Raw genomic sequence first — 22,099 nt, forward strand, 5'->3', positions numbered from 1 at the left:
GAAAAGGAAAAACAACAAGTGGGGTTTATATTGACATCAGATTTTACCAAAATTTATTCACCTCAAAATCTATACAATAAAACTTTATTTTTATTTAAATTATTTGGTAGGGGCTATCTGGACTTACTGTTTTGTAGAAGTGAAAAATGTTCCCTAATTAACATGCAGTGGGAGAAAGAAACCTCGGTATGTATTTGCAGAGGAGACTTAAAAGGATTGAGAATCTATGAAAGAGAGGAGAGAAAACGCCAGCCCTGTGTCTTTTGTCATTTAGGGAAAGAAAAAAATTGGTAGCCTCGCTACCCCATTCGGTTTATTTAAGTGATTTCAGTAGGTCGTGCAGCAGCAGTCACCTCACCGCCGTGCACAAGCCTCTTACTTCTGGCTTGACCGTTTTCTGGAGAGAGAAATCGACTTAGGTAACTAGGTGGTAAATTGCAGTGCAGCCCCAGATCTGGCCAATTCGAGGTGGTCGTGGGGGTGATTTATGAGACAGGCAAGACCCCAGCCCCCCGGCGACTTCCGCAGGAAGCGCGATTTTAGGAAGGGGAACGAGCTGAGACGGCTGGGCTGGCAGAGCCTGCTCCCACCACCGCCCGCGTCTTCCCGGACACTTGTTCCAGCTGCCAGAGGCTTTCTGGTTGCCACGGCAACGGCCGGGCTCTGCTGAGAACTCCAAGCCGAGCCTCTGAAGTTAGGTGCCAAACACTGGAGCTCAACCAACGCAGAGGCAACTGGGGAAGCAGAAACGAACCAGGATCACCCATGGCTGAGGTGGTCTTTTCAAAATCAGATCTGAGTTTCTGCATTTGTAAAATGAGATCATTCCTGCCTGGAGTTATTCGTTAGTGTCATTTCTTGATGCCTGGCGGGAGAAGGAAACCGCTCATCCGCTGCTTAGGCGGCGGAAGGGGTGTGTGGTTGTGGCGAACGTGGTTACAGCAACGCCCGGAGCCCGCTCGGTCGGTCGTTGGTTCAGCCGGTCACATAGTCATCGTCTTCGGAATGCTCCCTTGGGTGGGGGCATCGCGCTAGGCGCTGCTGGGTCTACAGAGATAAATAAGACACCGCCCCACCCTCAAAATTAACAAGGGTAATTAGAGAAAACGAACGGAATCCTCGCGAGCCCGGGGAAACCCAATTGGGCATGGCCTGTTTCCCACGGGTCTTTCTGGGAAGACAGATTCAGAATCCAACCGCTGGAGAGGACAGAGGCGGCGGCGCCCAAACAGAGTCAGACCGGAGGGAAAGCCTGGGAAAGAGGGAGGCAGCTTTTCCCGAGCGAGGGAATCTGTCAAGGCCGCTCAAACGTCTCTCCTCCGCTGCCCCGGAGGAGAGGTTTGTTTTTCTTTTAGAAAAACGCAGCCCTTTTTCCTACTGGGCTCAATTTCTAGTAGGGGAAGCCCCGCCTCCGTGGGCGATCGATTGGCCCAAGTCTGTTTAAGATAATTTATGCGGCGTCCTGCCGCTCTGATTGGCTCCCCGTTTGATTTCACGGGGAGGTGCGTCCTACCTGGTCCGGAGGTGTATCGCTTTCCCGCACTCTCCCGTCCGGACTCACCCGGCGGCTGCTGAGGTGGGAGGAAAAGTCCCGGCTTGCAGAATTGATCTAGTGCAGCACAAACAGAAAAAGCGACCCCGATGGGTTCTTGGAAAGCTTTTCTCTTCTCCCCCTTTCTTCTGTGGAATCAAAGTAGAGGGGTGAGGTTGATGTTCTTGTTACTGGCCCTGCATCTGGGAAATTGGTGAGTAAATTCAAGGACTTAAAACTATTCTTTGGTATCTACCTTGTCTCTTATTTCCATTTCTTTATTAAAAAAAAAAACTAAGTTAAGTCATTTACATTTCCCAACCCATGTGCAATATTTACCATCATTTTATATTCTGATTAGATCTATTCACTCGCATATAGAAAAAAATCAGTTTATTTCCGAAGCATTGAGATTAGTTCAGTTGTTTTTTACTTCAGGCAAAGTATAAAATAGTAAAGCTTTAGTTACTGGGGAGGCTTGAAGGGGAGTGGAAATGACTTTGCTACTAAAATTAATGAATGGATGCCATTGAAGGACTTTCTGGATGATTCCACATTTCAAAGACAAAGTTATTTCAGAAACTTGTTACAAAGCATGACACGAATAATGCTTTTCTATCTACTAATATTGTTTTTCCCTCCTCCCTCCCTTCTTTGGATAAGTTGCCGGAACAAATCAATGTTTTCCATCAAGAAAAATGAAACATTTGGCTAAAAATGTCTGTCAGCATTGCAAGTGTGTAATATAAAGTCAAAAATGACGTTTATTTTATTTGAAACAGCTTTGAATGGTTTTTATTTTAACTGGCTGTCCACTAGTAATTAAAAATATGTATGGTGGTACGAATGTCTTGGCTGTGTGTGTGTATGTGAGAGAGAGAGAGAGACAGAGGGGAGGGGATAGGAGAGAGGTGGAGGAGAAAGAGAGAGAGAGAGAGAGAGAGAGAGAGATTACCAATCACAAGCCTCCAATTTAACAGGCAGTAATACCTGTCAGTAAAACTTTAAAATCATTCTGGTAGAAAAAAAAAAAATGCCCCAGTGTCATACGAGCATTGTGCATGGGAGTCTTGAGTGTACAGAGTTATATGGTCTTAAACACCTTATTCATATCATGTAACTTGTTTCAAATGAATCAATATTTAACATTATATTATTGTATTACATAATCCTGCTTAGAACTCAAGAATAAAGTACACTCACTGCAAAGATACAAACATGTCTTAATAACTACTTTTGTCATTGCTAAAATGAATTATTATTATAAATTTTAGTATAAAACTAGACTGAACACCCACTGCCATTACCACTAGGTGAAACAATTGTATGCGCTCTCAGAAAACAGAAATTGCATTAAAGTTCGATAAGTAATATTAGGTTTGCTGGAAATTTTTAACAGTGATTTTTAAACTATTATTACAGTTTTGGTTTATTTACCATTTTTCCTTAGAACCCTAAGTGTTCTGCATAGGCACAAACATCCTACTAGCTAAATATTTATTGTGTATGTTGCATCATAATGGCTTATTTCTTTGAATATATTACAAAAATTTACACGAGATATTTAGGAAGAACATGTACCTTCATAGGAGTATAAAAGTAAAAACAGATTTAGCCAGTGTTTTTCTGAAATAACAACCTGTATGCATCATTGCAAATGCAAGTTTCCCTTTTAACCAAATAGGTAAACCTATCCAAAGAGATATTTTGTTTTTAATGAAAAGGTTTTGTTTTTGAGGATCTTTTTTAGAGACTATTGTAACTGGGTCCAGAACTCTCATCAGACTCCCAGCGTTAAAGAGCTGTGTGGACAGAGATGAGATTAGCATTCTGGAGTCATGGTCTCGTGTGTGAATGCTCCTTAACCTCTCTGAGCAAAGTTTCTTCATTTAAGAAATGAAGGATAGCAATAGCTAATTCATGATGTCTTTAAATTTTCACATTCAGTATGTCTAAGATTTGAACTGAATGACAAAATAGATCGTGGATTTGCTGTTTTATCTTAGTACTTTTCAAGATGAAAATTCTAAATGTAAATAACGTATGTATGTACTATAACCGAGAGAGAAGTGATACAGTTGACATTGATCAATAATTTGTTTCATCATGGGAATATAAGTAATCTGGATTATTCTGGCCAGTGAATAAATACATAATAAAAAATAAATCCATAGGTTGCTGTTATGATTAGCTCTTGGGGGATCAGTTATGAGAGTTCATATATTCACTTTTTAAAGTAACTAAAGTTGTGGTGAACTTTTCATGCTTTTAACATTTAGTTGGAGATAATTGGTGTCAACACATATACATTATGTGCAATCATGTTCCCTCTCACTTTCCTTTAAGAGACGTTTCCAAAGCTACCCACAGATGGTTCTGTTTGTAAGAATTTTTGTGCTTTACACTGGTTTCCAAAACACATCTTTAAATTCATCTATTTGGGGGATTTACAGAATTGAAATCTATTGTTTCTTATATCTGATTAGAGTCATTGCTTCTTTCTTCATAAGTTTCTATCAAGTGCATAGAGGAGAGACACTTTATTGATTTTTATATGTATTACTGAACTATGAAAACTTATTTTATCATTATAGCTAAAAGCTGTAATTGAGGTCCCTGTATCTCATTCTCCATGACACTCGACAAGTCGCTTAAAAATCTCTTCAGTTTGATTTAACTTAGTTGTAATGTTGAAAAAAATCCAATTACAAAAAGTCTATAATAGAGTTTTAAAAGTGCTCTGAGATTTTAGCTATTCTAAAAATTAACTTACAAAACTGGGAATTTGTATTTTAGGAGAGCCCAAGAAAAATAACTTGTTTTCATTTTTCAGTTGCTCAAATGAAAATATGTAAATATACTTGTTTTTAAAAATGTATTATTTTTAAATAATTTCAGTAATACATGTTGCGGGAGTGGTAGTGAATCAATGATATTTTTAGGTATTTGGATTTGGGGCTTGATTTTTCTAATAAAATGCTGATGATAATTATTAAAACTTGAGAACAAAATAACTAAGCAATGGTGTTCCATGATAATTAAATATTCAAAGGACTAAGAAAAAATGATTTTGAAGCTAAAATGCAAATGTTATAGAGCCTTTTAGGTTATCCAAACAAGCAATGTCCTTCCTCCATTCTATACTATGGAACACACTTCTGGCTACGCAACACAAGGAAATAGTTGGCAGTTGATTCAGTTATTAAGTAGATTAGTCTAATGTAAGCATGTAATGATAAATGTAGAGTCCCAAAGGGGAGGAAAGGAAGGGTAGAAAACTGAAAAATGGCTCTGGAGATAATGAGAAAATTATAATGAAAATGCAATAAATGACTCCCATAGGAGGAAGGGGAAGAGTGGGCTTCAGGAGAATAATTCACATATGGTTAGGTTACCACGTGACAATCCTGGACTTTATGATGCAATCTAAATTCTTGTTTGGGCTCTACTATTTCCCACTGGGGTGATTACAAACAAATCTTTAAGGTAAAGAATCTTCATTTGTGAACAGTGAAAATGATGCCTGTATTTCTAGATCGTTTCAAGACCAAAAAGGAAAACTGGAGCAAAAACATAAGACTTAAAATTTTATCTGAAAAGAAAGATGTAATAACAGGTAATCTGTGGAATAATAGTTATTCTGGTATTATTTATCCTAAAGTGGTTTTAAGTGCAATAGAGTGAAATCCTTGTGTGTTACTAAATGTCTTTTGGATTTTGGAGAGATAACTACTCATTTATTCAACCAATAATTGTTGAATGATTGCTGTGTGCTATACCCAGTATAATACTTCTCATACATGTGAGTATTGCCAATATGGAGCTTATAGGCACGTCCTAAAACCTAGATGTATTCTATTAATCCAAGGAAAACATTTTTTTGTTGTTGTTGTTGTTCAAAATAAGAAAATACACCTTAAGGGCTCTATTGTACACAGAGGAGTCTACATTTTTGAGGGAAGAAGATGCTGAGGAAATAGATCATAATTAATGAAAAAGAATTAGAGAATGTCTCATTAGCAATACCAGAAAACTAGGGGCAAAATGTTCCCCAATTTCAGAAGACAAATATTCAGCCTAGAAGGCTATGCTTAACCAAATCTACTAAGCAAGTATTAAGGGAGATTATAGCCTAGATATTGTTATTCTCTCCATTTTACAGATGGAGATACTGGGGCACAGATTTTTAGGCATTTACTGCAGGTCATCTTGCTAGTAAGTGCTGAACCTGAGCATGTGTTTGAGACCATGTGTTTTGAGACCAGAACCTGCATCCTTGACTAGAAATCTCTCAGGTTACTAATGCAAAGTAAGTCTGAGCAATTGACATGACTTTGCATGAAGGCAAAAAGAGGAAAGAAAAGAAAAAGGAGAGAAACAAAGGAGCAGAGAGGATAGAGAGGAAAAATAGTGCAATCCTGGGTTCAATTGCTGGAATCACAGAAATTAGAAACCATTACTTAGTATTTAACAGTATGCTTTCTGAAATCTATGTAGTACTAGGTTAATAATTTTAGGAAAATCTGTGACTCAGTGAAGTATTGCTGTAGATAAAAACACCATAGGAGAAAGTGATAAAAACCAGAATTTTTAATGTATATATTTTGATGAGAAATTGACTACCTTAATTTTATGAATGTTATATAAAATCATGATTAAATTTATTAAGTATGGGGGGGACATGAAACCATAACTAAGCAGAGAAAAGTTACACGGAGGCAGATTTTCTTCCAATACAACAGTCTTCTAACAAAATAATGGATGCCTTATAACTAGCCACATTCAGGCAGTAGCTGTTAGAGTGTTGTTGTAGTCTGTGGGAGGCAGATGAAATTTATGTTTTTTTTTTCTATTTTTAACATCTCACAATCTAAGTCTAACAGTATGAAAGTGATTCAGCCAATTGAAGTCCAGTGTTTTAGGAAAGAGCCTCAGCTATTAACTTACTCAGTAAACATTCATTGAGCATCACTATTCACTCAGCAAGGGTTCAGGGAACTGGATATAGTGGTAAGCAAGACCACGTTCTTGCCCTAATAGCATTTGAATAGTATAAATGTGATATATGTCTCACAGTATATATACCAGATGCACAGATTAGAGAATCAGAGTCTAGGCTTCTGGCAAACTTAAAGTCTAGTAGTTTGTGCTGAGATGGTTTATTAATGTAAACAGGTAAAGATAATAAAATGCCCTCATTGCCAGGCAGAATTACCAATGGGATACTGTGAGGACTCTGAACTGGTTGCCATCAGTTGCAGCTCTTGGAACATATTATGTGGTCTCAGCTGTCATATGCATAAATTCAGCGTTAGTGAAGGAAAGAGGGACAAATAACATTTGTAGAGGTGTGGTCTCACAGTTTGATAGGCCTTTTGAAAATTCCATCTTTTAGGTGATCCTTTACTTAAGGCATTAAATAGCAACATGCTGTTAAAAGCTCTATAATTTGTTTAATAGTGAAATTCTAAGCTGAATTACTACTTTCCTCCCAGATACAATGTCTTTTGAGATTTAACACTTTTTTTTTTTTTTTTTAAAGACAAACCAGGAACTTATAAACTGTGTAACAGGTAAACAGAATTAAATTTAACCTAGACACTGGTCTCCAACCTGGAGCTAAAAAGGTCAGATCAGAAGGTCTATGATCCTAGGAAAGTGAACTTAATATAAACATTTTAATACTGGTGAGAACAGGAGGTGATTGGGTTCCAGGCTGCTAGAATCAGGATTTCTAGACACCAATATTGAGCCAATATTTGGGTCAATTTCTAGGAAAATCCCTAATGGTCATGTAATTTGTAAACTGTCTAAACACAGAGACATCGTCACCCTTCAGTTGGTCTAGATAGGTATAATTATCAGAATAATTTTTGAGTAGAGTGTCTTGAGTAAGCGGTACTTTTTCCAAAATGCAGACATATTAATCAGCATGGAATAGCCATATTTGCTGATTGAGTTTACATGTTTACTCAGACATCTGTGTTCTTCAAACTAATTCATTACTCTGTACAGTTGGTTTATGAATGCAGCTTTGTTTTGCAAATTTTCTTCGAACGATTTTTTTAATAACTTCAAATTTTCATCACTAATAAACTACAGTGTTTTGTTGTTTCTGTTGTACTCACTTGCGTGATCTCCTTTTTGAAGTGAACACTCTACCAGGGTCTTTATGGCAATGCAGATATTTTACTCTCATTTTAAGGTCCCAGGATTTGGGGGGCGGGAAAGATACGTTTTTGCATTCAGTGGTACTAATTCCCATTTCTTACTTCCACTTTTAAGACCTTGGAATGAATCTATTTTACAATATAGTAAGCCTCAATATGATGCCTCCACTGTGTAAAAATTTTAGCAGCCTTGAAGAATTTCTCTGATGAATGAAAGCATCAAAGTTTTAGAAAATGTGAATGTCACGATGAGTTGTATTGTTTCTAAATCTAATTTATATTCTGTCAGGCCCTGTGAATATAAATGGAAAATGGAGAATTTGATGTTCATTTTAATATACTCTCTGCTCAGTGGCCATTCCTTAAATGGATTATAATGAAAATTATGTTTTCTTTTTCTTCCTCCAAAAAATATTCACATGAAAATAGTCCCAAAAGAACATTTATAATCTTGGTTATTCACAACTAGCACTCTTCATTAGGTGCATGGATCCTAGTTTTCTAAACTCTGTTTTGAAGAACATTTAACAGACATAGCAAATCAACAAACCAAAAATGCCTCCCCCCAAAAAAATACTTGGCAAACCATATTGTGTAGTATTCATTGTTACATTAAGGATCAGTGGATTAATTATAAGAGTTTAAAAACTATAACCAAATACATTAAGAAAAATTATGTTTTAAAATTTTCTGTTTTTATCCTCTTTCTACAAATATTCCATTATACTAATTAATTTCTGAAAATCTATTAGGATAGAACTCTGGCCTTTTTAAAATTAATGAATTGTTCTTAGATCTAATCTAAAGATATAAACTATGCTCTGACAGTTTTATTACTTGCCCAGACTTTTTCTCGAAACTAACAAAACATTCTGTGCCAAAAGCAATGTTTATTACCATTTATTTCTTAAGTTTAATGTAATTTCGAAGGGTTCTATACCTTCCACCTTCCCAAGGAAATCATATAAAATGGACTAAAGATGAGATGCTGCATTTTACTTTTATTTCCTAAATTAATTTTCTACATCTCAAATTGCAGAATTACTGGCATGTAATCCAATTTGTATTCTATTTTGAAGACATAAACTATTTTAAATTGTAAGTTTTTGACTATCGATATTTTAAACCTATTTTTCTTTACTTTTTTCCTTAAAATAATTTCCAAGTTGCTTCTGGTGTTGAAAAGTATGGGAAAGAAAAGAAAATGTTTTTCTGCAGTACCATAATGATAGTTTTTTGATCAAAAACATAATTATGGAAGTCCCTTATTCCATTTCATTCCTCCTAAACTAGTTAGCAATTTGGAGACTGTACTTCTAGTCTAGATTTTTTCCATCAAAAGTTTAGATAGGTATTTATATGTACATTTGTATGTATTTTTTTAAATGAGATCTAACACATTTTTGACATAAGTAATATGTCAGAGGTATTTTTAGATCAGTATATTTATTCTAACTTCTTTATATGATGATGTGGTATTCTATACAATAGCAGAATTTTAAATTATTAAATTATAAGATTATATCTTTCATTTTGTGTATTACAAACATTTTTGTGTACGTACATGAGGTCTGACAATTATGTTAATGAACGTGCTAGTATGAGCTTATGTACTCAGCACTGTGCAAACAACTCAGTAAGGTTTCATAACCTTGGTATATCAGCATCTCACAGGTGTGTTTGTGTTTATGTGTGGCCGTGCCTTGCAGAGTGGCAGTATCATTGTTTTTGCATGTTTTTTGTGCCTTCACAGGGATGTCAGAGCATGAATTAAGCTAACTAATTTAACAAAAGTTAAATTTCTTGTTAAACTTGGCAAGAATAGAAGTGAAATCAGGGATAAGTTAGTCAAAGTTTATGGATAATGCCATGAAGAAAATGGCACTATACAAAAGGATTAACTGTTTTTCTGAAGGGAGAAAAAGCACCACTGATGAAGACAGGTCAAGGTGGCCAGTAATGAGAAGAACTGGTGAAAATACTGCAAAAATTCATCAAATTGTGTGTCAGGATTGTTGGCTGACTGAGAGAAGCGTAGCAGACTAAGTACACATCAATAAAGAAGCAGTCAGGAAAATCGTAACTAAGAATCTTGGCCAGCAACTCATGGCCTTTGCATCAAGACAATGCACCAGCTCACACTGCACTGTCTGTGAGGGAGATTTTAGCCAGTAAACAAATAACTGTATTGGAAAACCCTCCCTACGCACCTAATCTGGCCCCAATCTCTATTTTTGCCACCCAAAGTTAAAAAAAATATTGAAAAGAAGACATTTTGATGATATGCAGGACAGCTTTGATGGTCATTCCAGACAAAGAGTTCCAAATTAGCTTTAGAAGGTAAACTAGGCACTGGCTTAAGTGCATAGCATCCCAGAGTGACTGTAGTGATTTTCAGCAATGAGATGTGTGACACTTTTTCTAGGATGAGTTGCAAGCTTATTTGTCAGAATTTGCATATATACGTAAATACGTTTAATTTTAACATTCTAATCAATATGCCAAATTACTTTCCATAAAGCAAATTCTGTTTTGTACTGATGGTACCTTATTTATCAGTATTATCTCTGGTAGTGGATGTTATGAATCTTTTAATATTTTGCCAATGTAATATCTAAAATTTTTTGTTATAGTTTCCTTATTTTACTGTGCTTCCAGTAAATGCGAGCATAATTTGATGTAGTCATTGGCCTTTTATCCCCTCTGAGAACTGTATGTCTGTTACATCATAATATCTTTCTCTGAGTTTACCTTTGGCTCTGTCTTACCTAAGGACCCCGTTCCATACAGGAGTTCCTTTTCCTTTTCAATTTTCTCTCTGTTATCATATTTTTATTTTCCTGCTTAAGTCACATGATATCTAGAAATGTCTCCTTACCCCCAAACCAACCAAGCAAACAAACAAAAATTCTTATTATCTTTATTAGTAATGCCATATTTTATTCATGATCTTTTGATCTTTCATATGTATAAAACTTACTGTGTAATGTAGAAATCTACATTAATGTAGAAATACTACATTCCAAATGGGATATTCAACATTTCAATGTAATTTATTGAATAATGCATTCTAATATTTCTAAACTGACTAGTCACCTTTATTATACATTAAATTTATCATAAACTAAACTCTTCTAGTGTATTTTAATTAACTTTTCTCACATAAAAGATATACCTTCCTTGTTATATTTCCTCTTAATTATTCACAAGTTGTATTGTCTTTGTGAAAAAGCATTAATTTTTTCTTCTATTTTTATTTATGAAAGATTAGTAGTAGTAATAGAAAGCTACTATATTTTAAAAATTAATTTTATCTTATGTTAGCTACCATAATTCTCTTAATAAGGCCTATAATTATAGTTTTTTAGTTGCTTATTATTTCCTGAATTCATTTTAGTTTTACCTGAAAACAGCACAATGAGTTCTAGCATCCTTTCCATTCATTCCTTATTCAGGGAGTATTTTATTTTATTGGGTACTAGCTATGTTTCAGATTTGGGGTAGGTATCAATGGTGTCACATTAGATATCTTAGGACCTGCCTTTAAGTTTTTATAGCTTAATGAGGGTAATAAATAAATTAAGTTAAGATATAGTTGGGCTTTGCCTTTGCTTTACACTGGAGAGACTGGAAACACAAAATGAGACCTGCTTACCTGATATTGAGGGACTCTCTTCTGCCTCCTCAGACTTCCAAAGCACTTTTCCTTACTCATGTCAAATAATGGGTTCCAATTTCCTACATGCTAATAAAATAATCAAAGAACTGAGTGTATTATCATTTCACTTCTTTAAAACTCTGGAGGTATAAGTCTACAAAGTTATTTGTCACTCTTTTACTTATTTTCCTTTCCTATAAGCTTTTATGAGCAATGAAATCCTTCAAAGCTACAATCCTAGAAAGGAGAGTTTTGTACAAAAGAATTAGCAGCTAGACTACAAAGGTGAAAAGAAAATAACAAATTTTATTTATTATTTATGTATAACAATGTGCGTGTACGTATTTTTGAAAGGTAGCACAAAGCTTATCTTATAAGGCTATTGTGAAGAAATAAATTTATTTAATTTTTAACTGATTTTAAGATCCATGAGAGAAGAATCTCCACTTTTAGCTCCTACTTGACTGATATAAAACTGGACCACAGGATGCCAAGCAAATATAAATTGAGCATAACTGTTCAGCTCAGTTCAAGTGACTTAGAAAGTCATCAGTTCTCACACGGAGATTTCATGACATATAAACTGAACATATTTGCCAAAAGTTTACTGCATTAACTGAGCAGGGATTTCTAGAAATTGGCCTGATCCTGGGGCATTATAATGCTTGTTTTCTGGCTTAAGAAATGCATATGCTAGGAAATAGAAACTCGTTTTCCTTTTTAGAAAAAATTTCCCCTGTATTATATGTTTCTTAGTGTTTTTTTATCCTGTATTAATCATTATCTTCCATTGAAAATCTACGCTAGGTATTTCCAATTTACTGATAAAGAAATTTTTCTGTTTTTTGAATGCTCCTTCTAATAAATATTTAATGAATGTACCTATTATCTAAGCAAGCGATTGATTTATCTTTGCAGTATTTTTAGAGTCATGTCTCCTCTAGGATAGATATTGATCATACACCAATAAATATTTTACCTAATATGGATTTAAATATTTTTATATTGATATCACCTATTATAATCAAGTTATATATACCATCACTTGTATGTATAATAGATTTCTCCTAATAGCCCAATTATCTAAATAATTTATCAGCATTATAAAATATCTTAAAGGTTAGCAGAAACATTGTCCAACTGGAAAGTTTGTAGAACATGAAAGTTTTGTAGTTTAGTAACAGTCTAATGAGCTAACAGTCTATTTGGAAAATATAAATTAGAATAGGATTGCTGACATCTCCAAGAACAGAGATACAAGGAGGGGGGGGAGAAAACAGGAAGAAAATGAGTGAGAATGAGGAGAGAATTTGTGTGTGTGTAGAATTAGAACATCTGCATTGAAATACTAAGTAACAACTTTCACAACCAGATTAAAACTTAAGGAATTGCGTATATTGTTAAAATGTATTATTACCTTGGGAACACACAACATTAATGAATTTATTCATAGTAATGTCGTAAACCATACTTAAAACTTGATTGATAAATGACAAACTATAATGAGTTGCTAATTAATGAAAAGTAAAAAAAGGGAACCATAGTCAAGAGTGCAGAGGGTAATCAAAAGACAACTGAGAAATCATATTTGAAATAGTAATATAAGTGTGGTTACACAGGGGCTAGGATGACCTAGGTAACCACTCTTGATTCTTCTTCCCCCATGATTCATTGTAGCTTATAGACACATCCAAAATTTATTATTTACAATCACCCCTTTTGTGTGACTTCACTTACAAAAACATGACTGAGGAAGAAAAAGAGTTCAGGTTTGGTCACAAGGAAAGGAGATGTTAGGTGAAAAGAAAAGCAAAACGGGGTTCACATTCCCAATAACAACTGAACTTAAAACATTAGCTATCCTTAGCTTAGTTCAGCTGAGCACAGAAGAACAAAGCATTCGTTGTGCTTAAGTTATAAGCTTTTGTCGAAGTCTGAGATAGTAATGTTGTTCTTGCCATATTATATTTTCAGGAACAAAAGCTGCTCATTTAAGATGCTCTTTCTTGGTAGACAGGTTTTATATGCTCACTTTTGGGAGCATATAACGGAAGCTTTGCCATCAGTTGCCTGAGCAGATGCTGGACAGGGCACTTAATGGAGGGTTAGAGGTATTTGTGTCCCTTGTCTTACTTTTTTTTTTTTTTTAAACTAACAATGCAAAATAAATCAAAGAGCACATATCTTCTCTTTTCTGTGTCAAGGTCTTCTGTAGTGTGTTAAAGATTCTTTTCATTCCAAAAAATGAGACCACACTTAGGCAAACAAACCAATGTTAACACACAAATGACTAATTGTGGGATGTGATCCAATGGAGGACTGACCAACAAAATGTCAGAAAAACTAGGAATGGGCAGCTGTGGGATCATGGAAGCAGAAAATGTCTCTTCTAGGCTACACCACAAACCTAGATCCACAGAGTTAGGTTGAAGTTCTCCACTGTCAGAAGCAAAAGTCTGGCTCAGCTTACAGGTCGGTGTCTACGTCATTCTAAACTACTTGACCTAATAACAGGGTTCTTGGGGGTGCAGACAGACATGCAGACAGCTCGTGCCTGTGGATTGTCTCTAGACAAAGTTGAATTACAGTTAAGGAAAATACACTCATAAATGTCTAAAAACTAGTCTTTTCAGGCAGGAGAGCAGAGAACTGTTGGACACAGAAGAATAAAATAATTTTGGCCAGCTCTTGCTTTAAATAGGATATTTGCCCCTTTGTTTTGCTTTTCAATAATCAATAGGAATGAGTACAAAAGAAGGAGCATGCACAGACTAACTTGTAGAGAGCATATTAACACGCGCACTTATCGTGAATGTAAGTAATTTTAGAAAATTGAAGGTGCATGTGTCTGGAGTAAATAATATGATATTGATCAAATTAATAATAAATATGTTAATGTAGTTACAGATGAGGCATGTATAGTATAATAACAATTTTTCTGAACTTTTAAACTTCTCTCTGGTTAATAATTATCCTCTTGAAATATCCCTTTGTTTTGTATTTCCAAGAGTTTGGAAATTACTAAATATGTTCCAAACTCTTACTAAATTATGTAAAGTTCTAGACAGCTAAGACAGGCAACTATAAGCTATTACGAAGTGCCAGGACACTCTCCTTCAATCTATACAGTCATATGCAAACATGGCTGTGTTCTTCCCTTCGGCCTGAGAAAACTGGTCGAAGGGAAGAACTTGGATTTTCTTTGTTTTTGTTTAGCAAGACGATTTCATAGAATACACACATTTGCCAGCAGTGCATCTGTTTGTTGACCTTGTATCCAGAGTTTGCCCCTGGTCTCGTGCAGGACCATTCTGCCAGCTTGCTCAAACATCTATGGTCCTTCCATTCATTTTGTGCTTGGAATTTAGAAAGTTTCTTTGTCAGAGATGGAGTTCGGGAATCTGTTTTGCCCACTTTGTTACTTTTGCTCGATTTCTGAGAAAGTAAGACTAGTATGGCCACCCTACCATTTTAAGGAGGAAGTCCTAAATAATCTTTTACTACTGTAGTAACTTTTAATATTCGTTCACCATCTACGGGTCTACAAAGATCTAGAGCCTCAACGTTGGATGAGGAAATTGTGGTTCAGGCTGGATGTGGGGACTCAAGCCTGAAATCCTAGCACTCTGGGAGGCCAAGGTGGGTAGATTGAGTTTAAAAGGAGTTCGAGACCAGCCTAAGCAAGAGTGAGACCTCCATCTCTACCCAAAATAGAAAAAATTAGCCAAGCTTTGTGGTGGGCACCTGTGATCCCAGCTACTCAGGAGGTTGAGGAAAGAGGATCTTTTGAGCCCAAGAGTTTGAGGTTGAGCTACAATGATGCCACAGTACTCTACCCAAGGTGACAGAGGGAGACCATCAAAAAAAAAAATAAAAAAGAAAAGAAAGGAAAAGCAAAAAGACATGAAACCAAAAGTGGTTCAAAGATATTTAATGCTCTGTTCAAATCAGACACTGACATTAAAAGATTAATACGAATATCTAAGTCTTCTGTCTTCTCTCTCTGAGCTTTCCTCTGGGGGCTACTTTATCCATCTTCAGCATCCACAGGATAAGCACCTAATAGATATTTGTCAAATGACAAATATCATTTAGGTTTAAAAATCGTCAAAATCAAGCTAGAATGTAATTTACAGAAGATCAGCAGATCAATGAACATGAACAGCTGGTCTGCTTTACTCATAATCACAGGAGTGTAAGGAAATGAGAATTAAATACTATTTCATTCTGTTAGGTAAAATGAATTGCATGACTATATTTACAATTTATTGTACCTATATGTATCTTTATGTCATATAGGAATATATATGTATATAGTGAAATGTAATAATTAACTAATAACACACTAGCTATTACATTTACTGTAACACTGTACCACATTCATTAAAATAAGTGTAATTTCCTGGGAGGCGAAAGAGTGTAGAAGATTTTAATTCTTAAACTGGGTGTTGCTTTTACAGACAGTTGATGATTGTATTATTATCTACCTTCTTAGAGTCTCTAAACTATTTCATAGTAACTTCTTCCTACCCAAACGTCTTAATACATCTTAACCAGAAGATATTTCTCTAAGTAATTAATATACAATGTGGCAAATGCCATCACTGAGACACTGAGATTACTGCAATCTTTTTACATGTAATATGATCATTACATGGAATTTTGTTAGCGTTGAGTAGCAGTGAGACGCTAATGAAATCACTTATGTTTTCAGAATTCCAGGGTTTTTATTTTTTATTTAGTGAGTATGCAGTGACAAACTCTAAAGAGGCTTTTACTTCAAACATCCTATGTTCTTAGAAATACTTAATGTGGGGCTTAATGATTTTAAGCATACAGAAGTTCTAAAGAAATTCTGTGTCGCTAATGATGAAAACTGTGTTATAAAAAACTGAATTTAGTTCTTGATTGTTATATAAACTATATAAAATACCGATCTGGAGAGTGCACCTATACTTTTTGTTCCATTCTAACCAGTTTTGCTTTTTATCAAATAAGTAAATGAACACCAGTGAGCATACCAGAACAACCCATTCAACTGTGTTTATTGCAATATTAAAATGACAACATAGCAAAATGACCCAGCTAATTAATTATGTTTAATGGTACTAAAATGACAAAAATAACAGTAGTAGTCATGACTTCTGAACATATTTGTTTTCTAAGTGTAAAAAGAAAGAATAAAGATGTCTTGATCATGTATATGTACCTGTTATCTGGGTTTTACATTGATGCTGGTTAACTTGCTATAAAAATTATATTAGCCACACTTGGTTGCTGAAGATAAGGATATGGTCACCTCAGATGACAACAATATGCGTAATCAATTTGATATTTACTTTTTAAGAAGCATGGTGAAATTTTTCCTATGAGAATATAAAGACTAATTGACTATATCAAAAGTGTCGAAGAGAAAGTAGCAGTCAGCAAGCGTCTACTATACTCCCCAGTGAGTTTCTCCCGTGTACATACTCAGTTCAAGTAGCAGCAACTGCCTTTTTTCCTTCCAGTGGAGTATGTAAATGACTTCATCTGTGCATTTCGCTTTGCAACGATATCATTTTTTCCAACTATGGGTAAAACGTTTATCAGTATTCCTTTAGGGTTTAGTCATCTTCCTAGGGCAACTCATTCAGCTGCTCTGAGTTTCCGCTCTGCTTTCTTAACAGATTAATGGAAGAGGCTCGCTCGTGTGTCAGAACCAGGACATTTGCAGTCAACCTGTGTGAACTTTATACAGGCTGACTTTGCAATTTCTCATCAAAAGTTGGCCATTTCATCAGTGAGAGAGTGCCATTAAAAATTATTCTAGGACAATAGGTACAAACCAGTATCATCCTGGGAAAATCTTAAGGAGCCTTCACATTATACACGAAAAATAGTTTATATTAATTTAAGGGCATGCTACAGGCACATATTACTTCTCTAGTGATAAAGGTAGGCTCCCTCATGGTTATGTGGCATAACATGCTTTGCCTCCTTTACTTATATTAGCTCTTATTTATTAGTTCAAAACTCCTGTTCGTTTTGTAAAAGAAAGGTCATACCATCATTTGTGAACTTTCACATACAGCAGTTTCTTACGTCAGTAGGGAAATGCGTGTATGTTCAAATAGCCAAGCTCACAAGGACAAGAAGAGACCAACAATGGTATACAGTGTGACTCAAAAACTTTCTTTAACAAATAGTCTCAGGTTGCAGTCAGAGAATGGGAGAGCCAGAAGGCTTCAAGATGAAGATGCCAAGATCGATTAGACAGGAAAAGTAAATTGGAGGAAGGGGACACAGGTGAGAAGCGAGGGTCCTGGAGACAGTGAATGTCTGACACCTACTACTTCAGAGCACTATCTGGTATCTGCGTCAAATTCATTCATTTTCATGCATTTATATTATAAAATATATGAACAGAAAGATTGTAGGATACTACTCACATACAGAAAAAAATGAATTTTCAATTGCTCGACTGGTGTAGAGTATGAAATGTATATATTATGCTGTTTTCCCATCAAATCTCGTAAGCCATTTATACAAAGGTGAGGATGGAAGCAAATCGTTGTGTGTTATTTTTTCATATAATATTAAATTGTAAACACAATTTCATGGTTTTTACAGACTCTTCACTGCCAGCAATTGAATAGATGTGTATATTCCATTATGTGAATATATCATTATTTATTTAAGCATACTCCTATTGTTCAAAATTTGTGCTATCATGGATAGTACTATGATCAGCATATTTATGTATGATGTTTTTCTGAATCATTTGTGTGAATAGTTTTCTTTTTCGCTAAAAAAAAAGAGATAATTGAGATCAAGACTGCAAGTTTGTTTTGTTTTGTTTTTTTGAGACAGAGTCTCATTCTGTTACTCTGGTTAGATTTGCAGCGGTGTCATCATAGGTCACAGCAACCTCAAACTCTTGGGCTTCAGCAATCCTCTTGCCCAAGCCTCTCCAATAGCTGGGACTACAGGTGTGTGACAATGCCCAGCTAATTTTTCTATTTTTGATAGAGATGGGGTCTCTCTGTTGTGCGTGCTGGCCTTGAACTCCTGAGGTCAAGGGATCCTCCCACCTCAGCCTCTCAAGACCCAGGATTTTAGTTGACAGTTTTATTTGTCTTCATATTCTCATTTTAGCACATTCCTAATACATAGTATTTACTGTATTAAATGAATTACAACATTGAGTTGGAGATTAAGCACACATTACTTTTTCATCAAAAACTGTGATTTCTTGAGATTGTTGTTTAATCTTCTCAGAAGTGAAGGGCTGAGGCTACCAAGTCACATACAATCCAAGTATACTTCTTAGTTCTATATCCTAAGCCTTCCTGTGTTCTTCTGAATTAGGGAATTTGAAATCCAACCTCCCTGGATTATTCAATAAAGACGAGTTAGTAATAAGCACACTGCCAAGGAAAAAGAAAACCTATTTTCAAATGAAATCAAACTTGTTTTGAATCCTAGATATTTTATAGTTGTGTTTCCTACAAATTCTATAATCTTATTTTTCTCAACTTTAAAATAGGTATATGAATTTTTAATTCATGATATTTCTTTGGTTTAAATGACATATCTTGTAAAATAAACCTAATGCATAGTTCCTGAAATTGTGGTGTGTAGTAGACATTCAATTGCTAATAACAGTAATAAAAGTAGCAAACATTATAATAAACAATTAGCGAAATTATATGTGTATAATAAGATGTCTAAAATTTTTTCCTGTGAGGATAAAATAATACTTAAATTATTTAAGTTCTTGAGCATGAGGCTGGAAATTCTCATAGAACTATTTATAAAAACCATACCTGATTTTCCCAAATAGATAGTCATTAAAAATACATAAAAATAACAAAGATCTTTTAGGCTCTGAAAGAAATCAGGATACCAAGTATTCTATCAGAACTGTGCTTTTAAAATTATGACAGGTACTTTATAATCACCAAAATAATACTAGTATAATTCTCAGAGTATTTAGTAAATATTTTGAAGACATTTTAGATAGCTTAGAGGGAAGGTATAGACAAAATTCACTATAATAAAATTTCCTTTCTATTTTTTTTTTTCAAAAAAAGGAGGAAAGAGAGCTTTGTAATATTATTGAGGTCAATTTTTATATTATTAGTGTGCCACCTGGGAAAGGAGAATATAAATCACTGTCGGATATGGTTTTCAGATTACCCAAATGTTTCCACCATGAAATATATAAAAAAAAAAAATTTGTTCTTTTCTGGGAACTTTCATTTGATGACAATCATGTTTCACGGAAAGATTAGCAGCTTATATACACAGCAGCTTGCTTATATCCCTAGATGTTTCAGCCTATAAAACTGGGATTTAGAGATGAATGGAGCCTAAAATTTGGATTGTTGCCAATATTTCAACAAATCTAATAAGAGAAAACTTGCCAGAAGACCATACCTGCAGGGAGTCTCAATACTTTAGTATTTTCAATATTGTATTTATATATCTGTTTATTTATTTAGAAAAACTAATAGGAAATTATTTGAAGGAACTTATATAACAGTCTTCCAGTAATTTCAGTAATATATACTTCACAAAGTTAAACACACTAAAATAATTCCTGTAATAGAGTACTTAAACAAAAATCTATTAACTAAATGTTCTCTAGAAATCCACATAGTAGTAAACGTTTCTGTAATCCTAGCATTCTAGAAGACCAGGGGGAAGATCATTTGAGCTCAGGAGTTTGAGAGGAGCCTAAGCAAGAGTGAGACCCTGTCTCTACAGAAAATGGAAAAATTAGCCAAGGGTGGTGGTAGGCACCTATAGTCCTAGCTACTCGGGAGGCTGAGGTAGGAGGATCATTTGAGCCAGGAGTTTGAGGCTGCAGTGAGCTGTAATATCATTATAACACTCTAGCTGGTGCCAGAGTGCCCTTTTTTTCCCTCCCCCGCCAAAAAACTGAACTTTGAATACTTTGTAATAATCAATGCATGCTTAGAAGGACAGGGTCAAAGCCTTCATACTCATCTGTAAGTGTCTTTCAAATTGAGAACAGTATTATATTGTTTTCACTGTTCTCACCCACACTGGGTGTCTAATATAGTTCTACCATATTTGCAATATGTAGAGTTACCTTGGTCAAGTTCATTAACTTCCAACAGATTATTCCCACATCCATGAAGTAGTGAAATATAATAATAATAGAGGAAATGTGAGCTTTGGGGTCTGAGAGTTAGCCTCTGACTGTGCTAGAGAGCTTTCTTTTCCCAGTCTGTTAACTTGAACTACATATATTTTTTGAGGGGAGTAAAATTGTTCTGATGGAGATTTTACTAGGACTGGGATAGCATAGGCAGGAGGAACTGGTGAGAATTTAGAATAGTAAAACCTGAGGCATGTGCTACTTAACATCTCTGAATTGATTTTCTCAAATGCTAATGAAAATAAAATTGCTCACACGGGAGCTGCCAGCTGGGATACCTTAGGTTACACTGTGATAACAAACTACTGTGTGTGATCTCGGGAACTGTTACAGGTTCACTGCAGCTCACCTGGCTCTGCCCGTGACACTCTCACTCTGAGAGTGAAGTGCAGGAGTCGCCTCTGTCTGAGGATGGCTAGTCTTCTGGCAGAAGGGCAAGAGAGACGTAGTAAACTTCACGGACACTAAACCTGCTGTGTGTCACTTACATTCCATTAGCCACAACCAATCACAGGTCAGCACCTGCATTCAACCAAGAGGACGAGTGTCTAATCCTCCTGCAGGAAGCATCACAGGTCACATGACCAAGATAGACGTTCCTGGGGTGAGAGGTTTAATTCTTTGACAGGAAGGGGAGAAGAAAAATTGAGAAGAATAATGTATTCTATTGTATGTTGATAACACCTATTAATAGAACTATTATGAAGATAAAATGTGATAGCAATTTCTTTGCAACTTAAATTTGAATTGATGTTGCTAATGCCCAATAAGGATAAAAGTAGAGTGGGTTGGATTTGTAAGAAGTTTAGCTCTATAGCAAATGAATTCTGACTGGGTAGTGCAAATAATAATAATAATAATAATAATGATAATCAGGTAAATATATTGAGATAAAATGGAGCATATTTACTGCTAGAGGGAAGCATATCTTTGAAATATAATATGTATATATATTTCACGTATATATTCATATATATATATATATATAATCTAGAAAATTAGTTTTACTTATGTTACCAATGTTAGTATGTTTCTACCTTAATTCGGAAGTGAAGCTGAATCTTTCCACCTGTAGGCACCCAGGTTCTTCGGCAGGAAGCATTAGGGGACAGTCAGGCTTTGATTCTCAGCTTTGCCAATAAATAGGCTGGTGCTCTGTGTGGTTCCTGAGCTCTATAGTTTTCTCACTCTTCAAATACCACGGAACGAAGGTGCTGGACCTCTCAAACCTCTTTTCTGCTCCTAAAATTTTATAGTTATTTCTCCCACCCCTAGATACATGTGAAGGGTGAGTCACCCACTGATGATCAGACAATTTTTGGAAAAGTTCTTGGACTAAGATGTCTGGGTTCTTCTGACTTAAAAGGAGTGCGCACAGCATATTTTCCTGACTTCTTCAAATCTTCCTTTACTCAATATTTCCTTAATTCATTTCTCCGTGTTTTCAATGAATTTCACCAGACCGATTTTCCTGTAATATTTTACCTTTTGATTTTTATTTTTGGTTGTGGTAGAGTCAGCACTTAACAATTGTGCAGGTCGAGAACTGCTCAGATCCAGGCAACACTATT

At 35.3% G+C, this 22,099-nt stretch overlaps 1 protein-coding gene across 2 annotated transcripts in view; it reads left to right on the top strand.

Moving 5' to 3' along the window:
- Positions 1 to 1,294: 1,294 nt before the first annotated feature.
- GABRG1 (gamma-aminobutyric acid type A receptor subunit gamma1) overlaps positions 1,295 to 22,099 on the top strand; it is an 81,739-nt gene continuing 60,934 nt past the window's right edge. For both annotated transcript variants that reach the window (XM_053578110.1, XM_053578111.1), the window contains exon 1: positions 1,295 to 1,745. In XM_053578110.1, the coding sequence (XP_053434085.1) occupies positions 1,642 to 1,745 (104 nt within the window). In that variant the 5' untranslated portion in view covers positions 1,295 to 1,641. The remainder of the gene's footprint in view (positions 1,746 to 22,099) is intronic.

This window comes from Nycticebus coucang, chromosome 23 (assembly GCF_027406575.1).
Source record: "Nycticebus coucang isolate mNycCou1 chromosome 23, mNycCou1.pri, whole genome shotgun sequence".
Classification (NCBI taxonomy): Eukaryota; Metazoa; Chordata; class Mammalia; order Primates; family Lorisidae; genus Nycticebus; species Nycticebus coucang.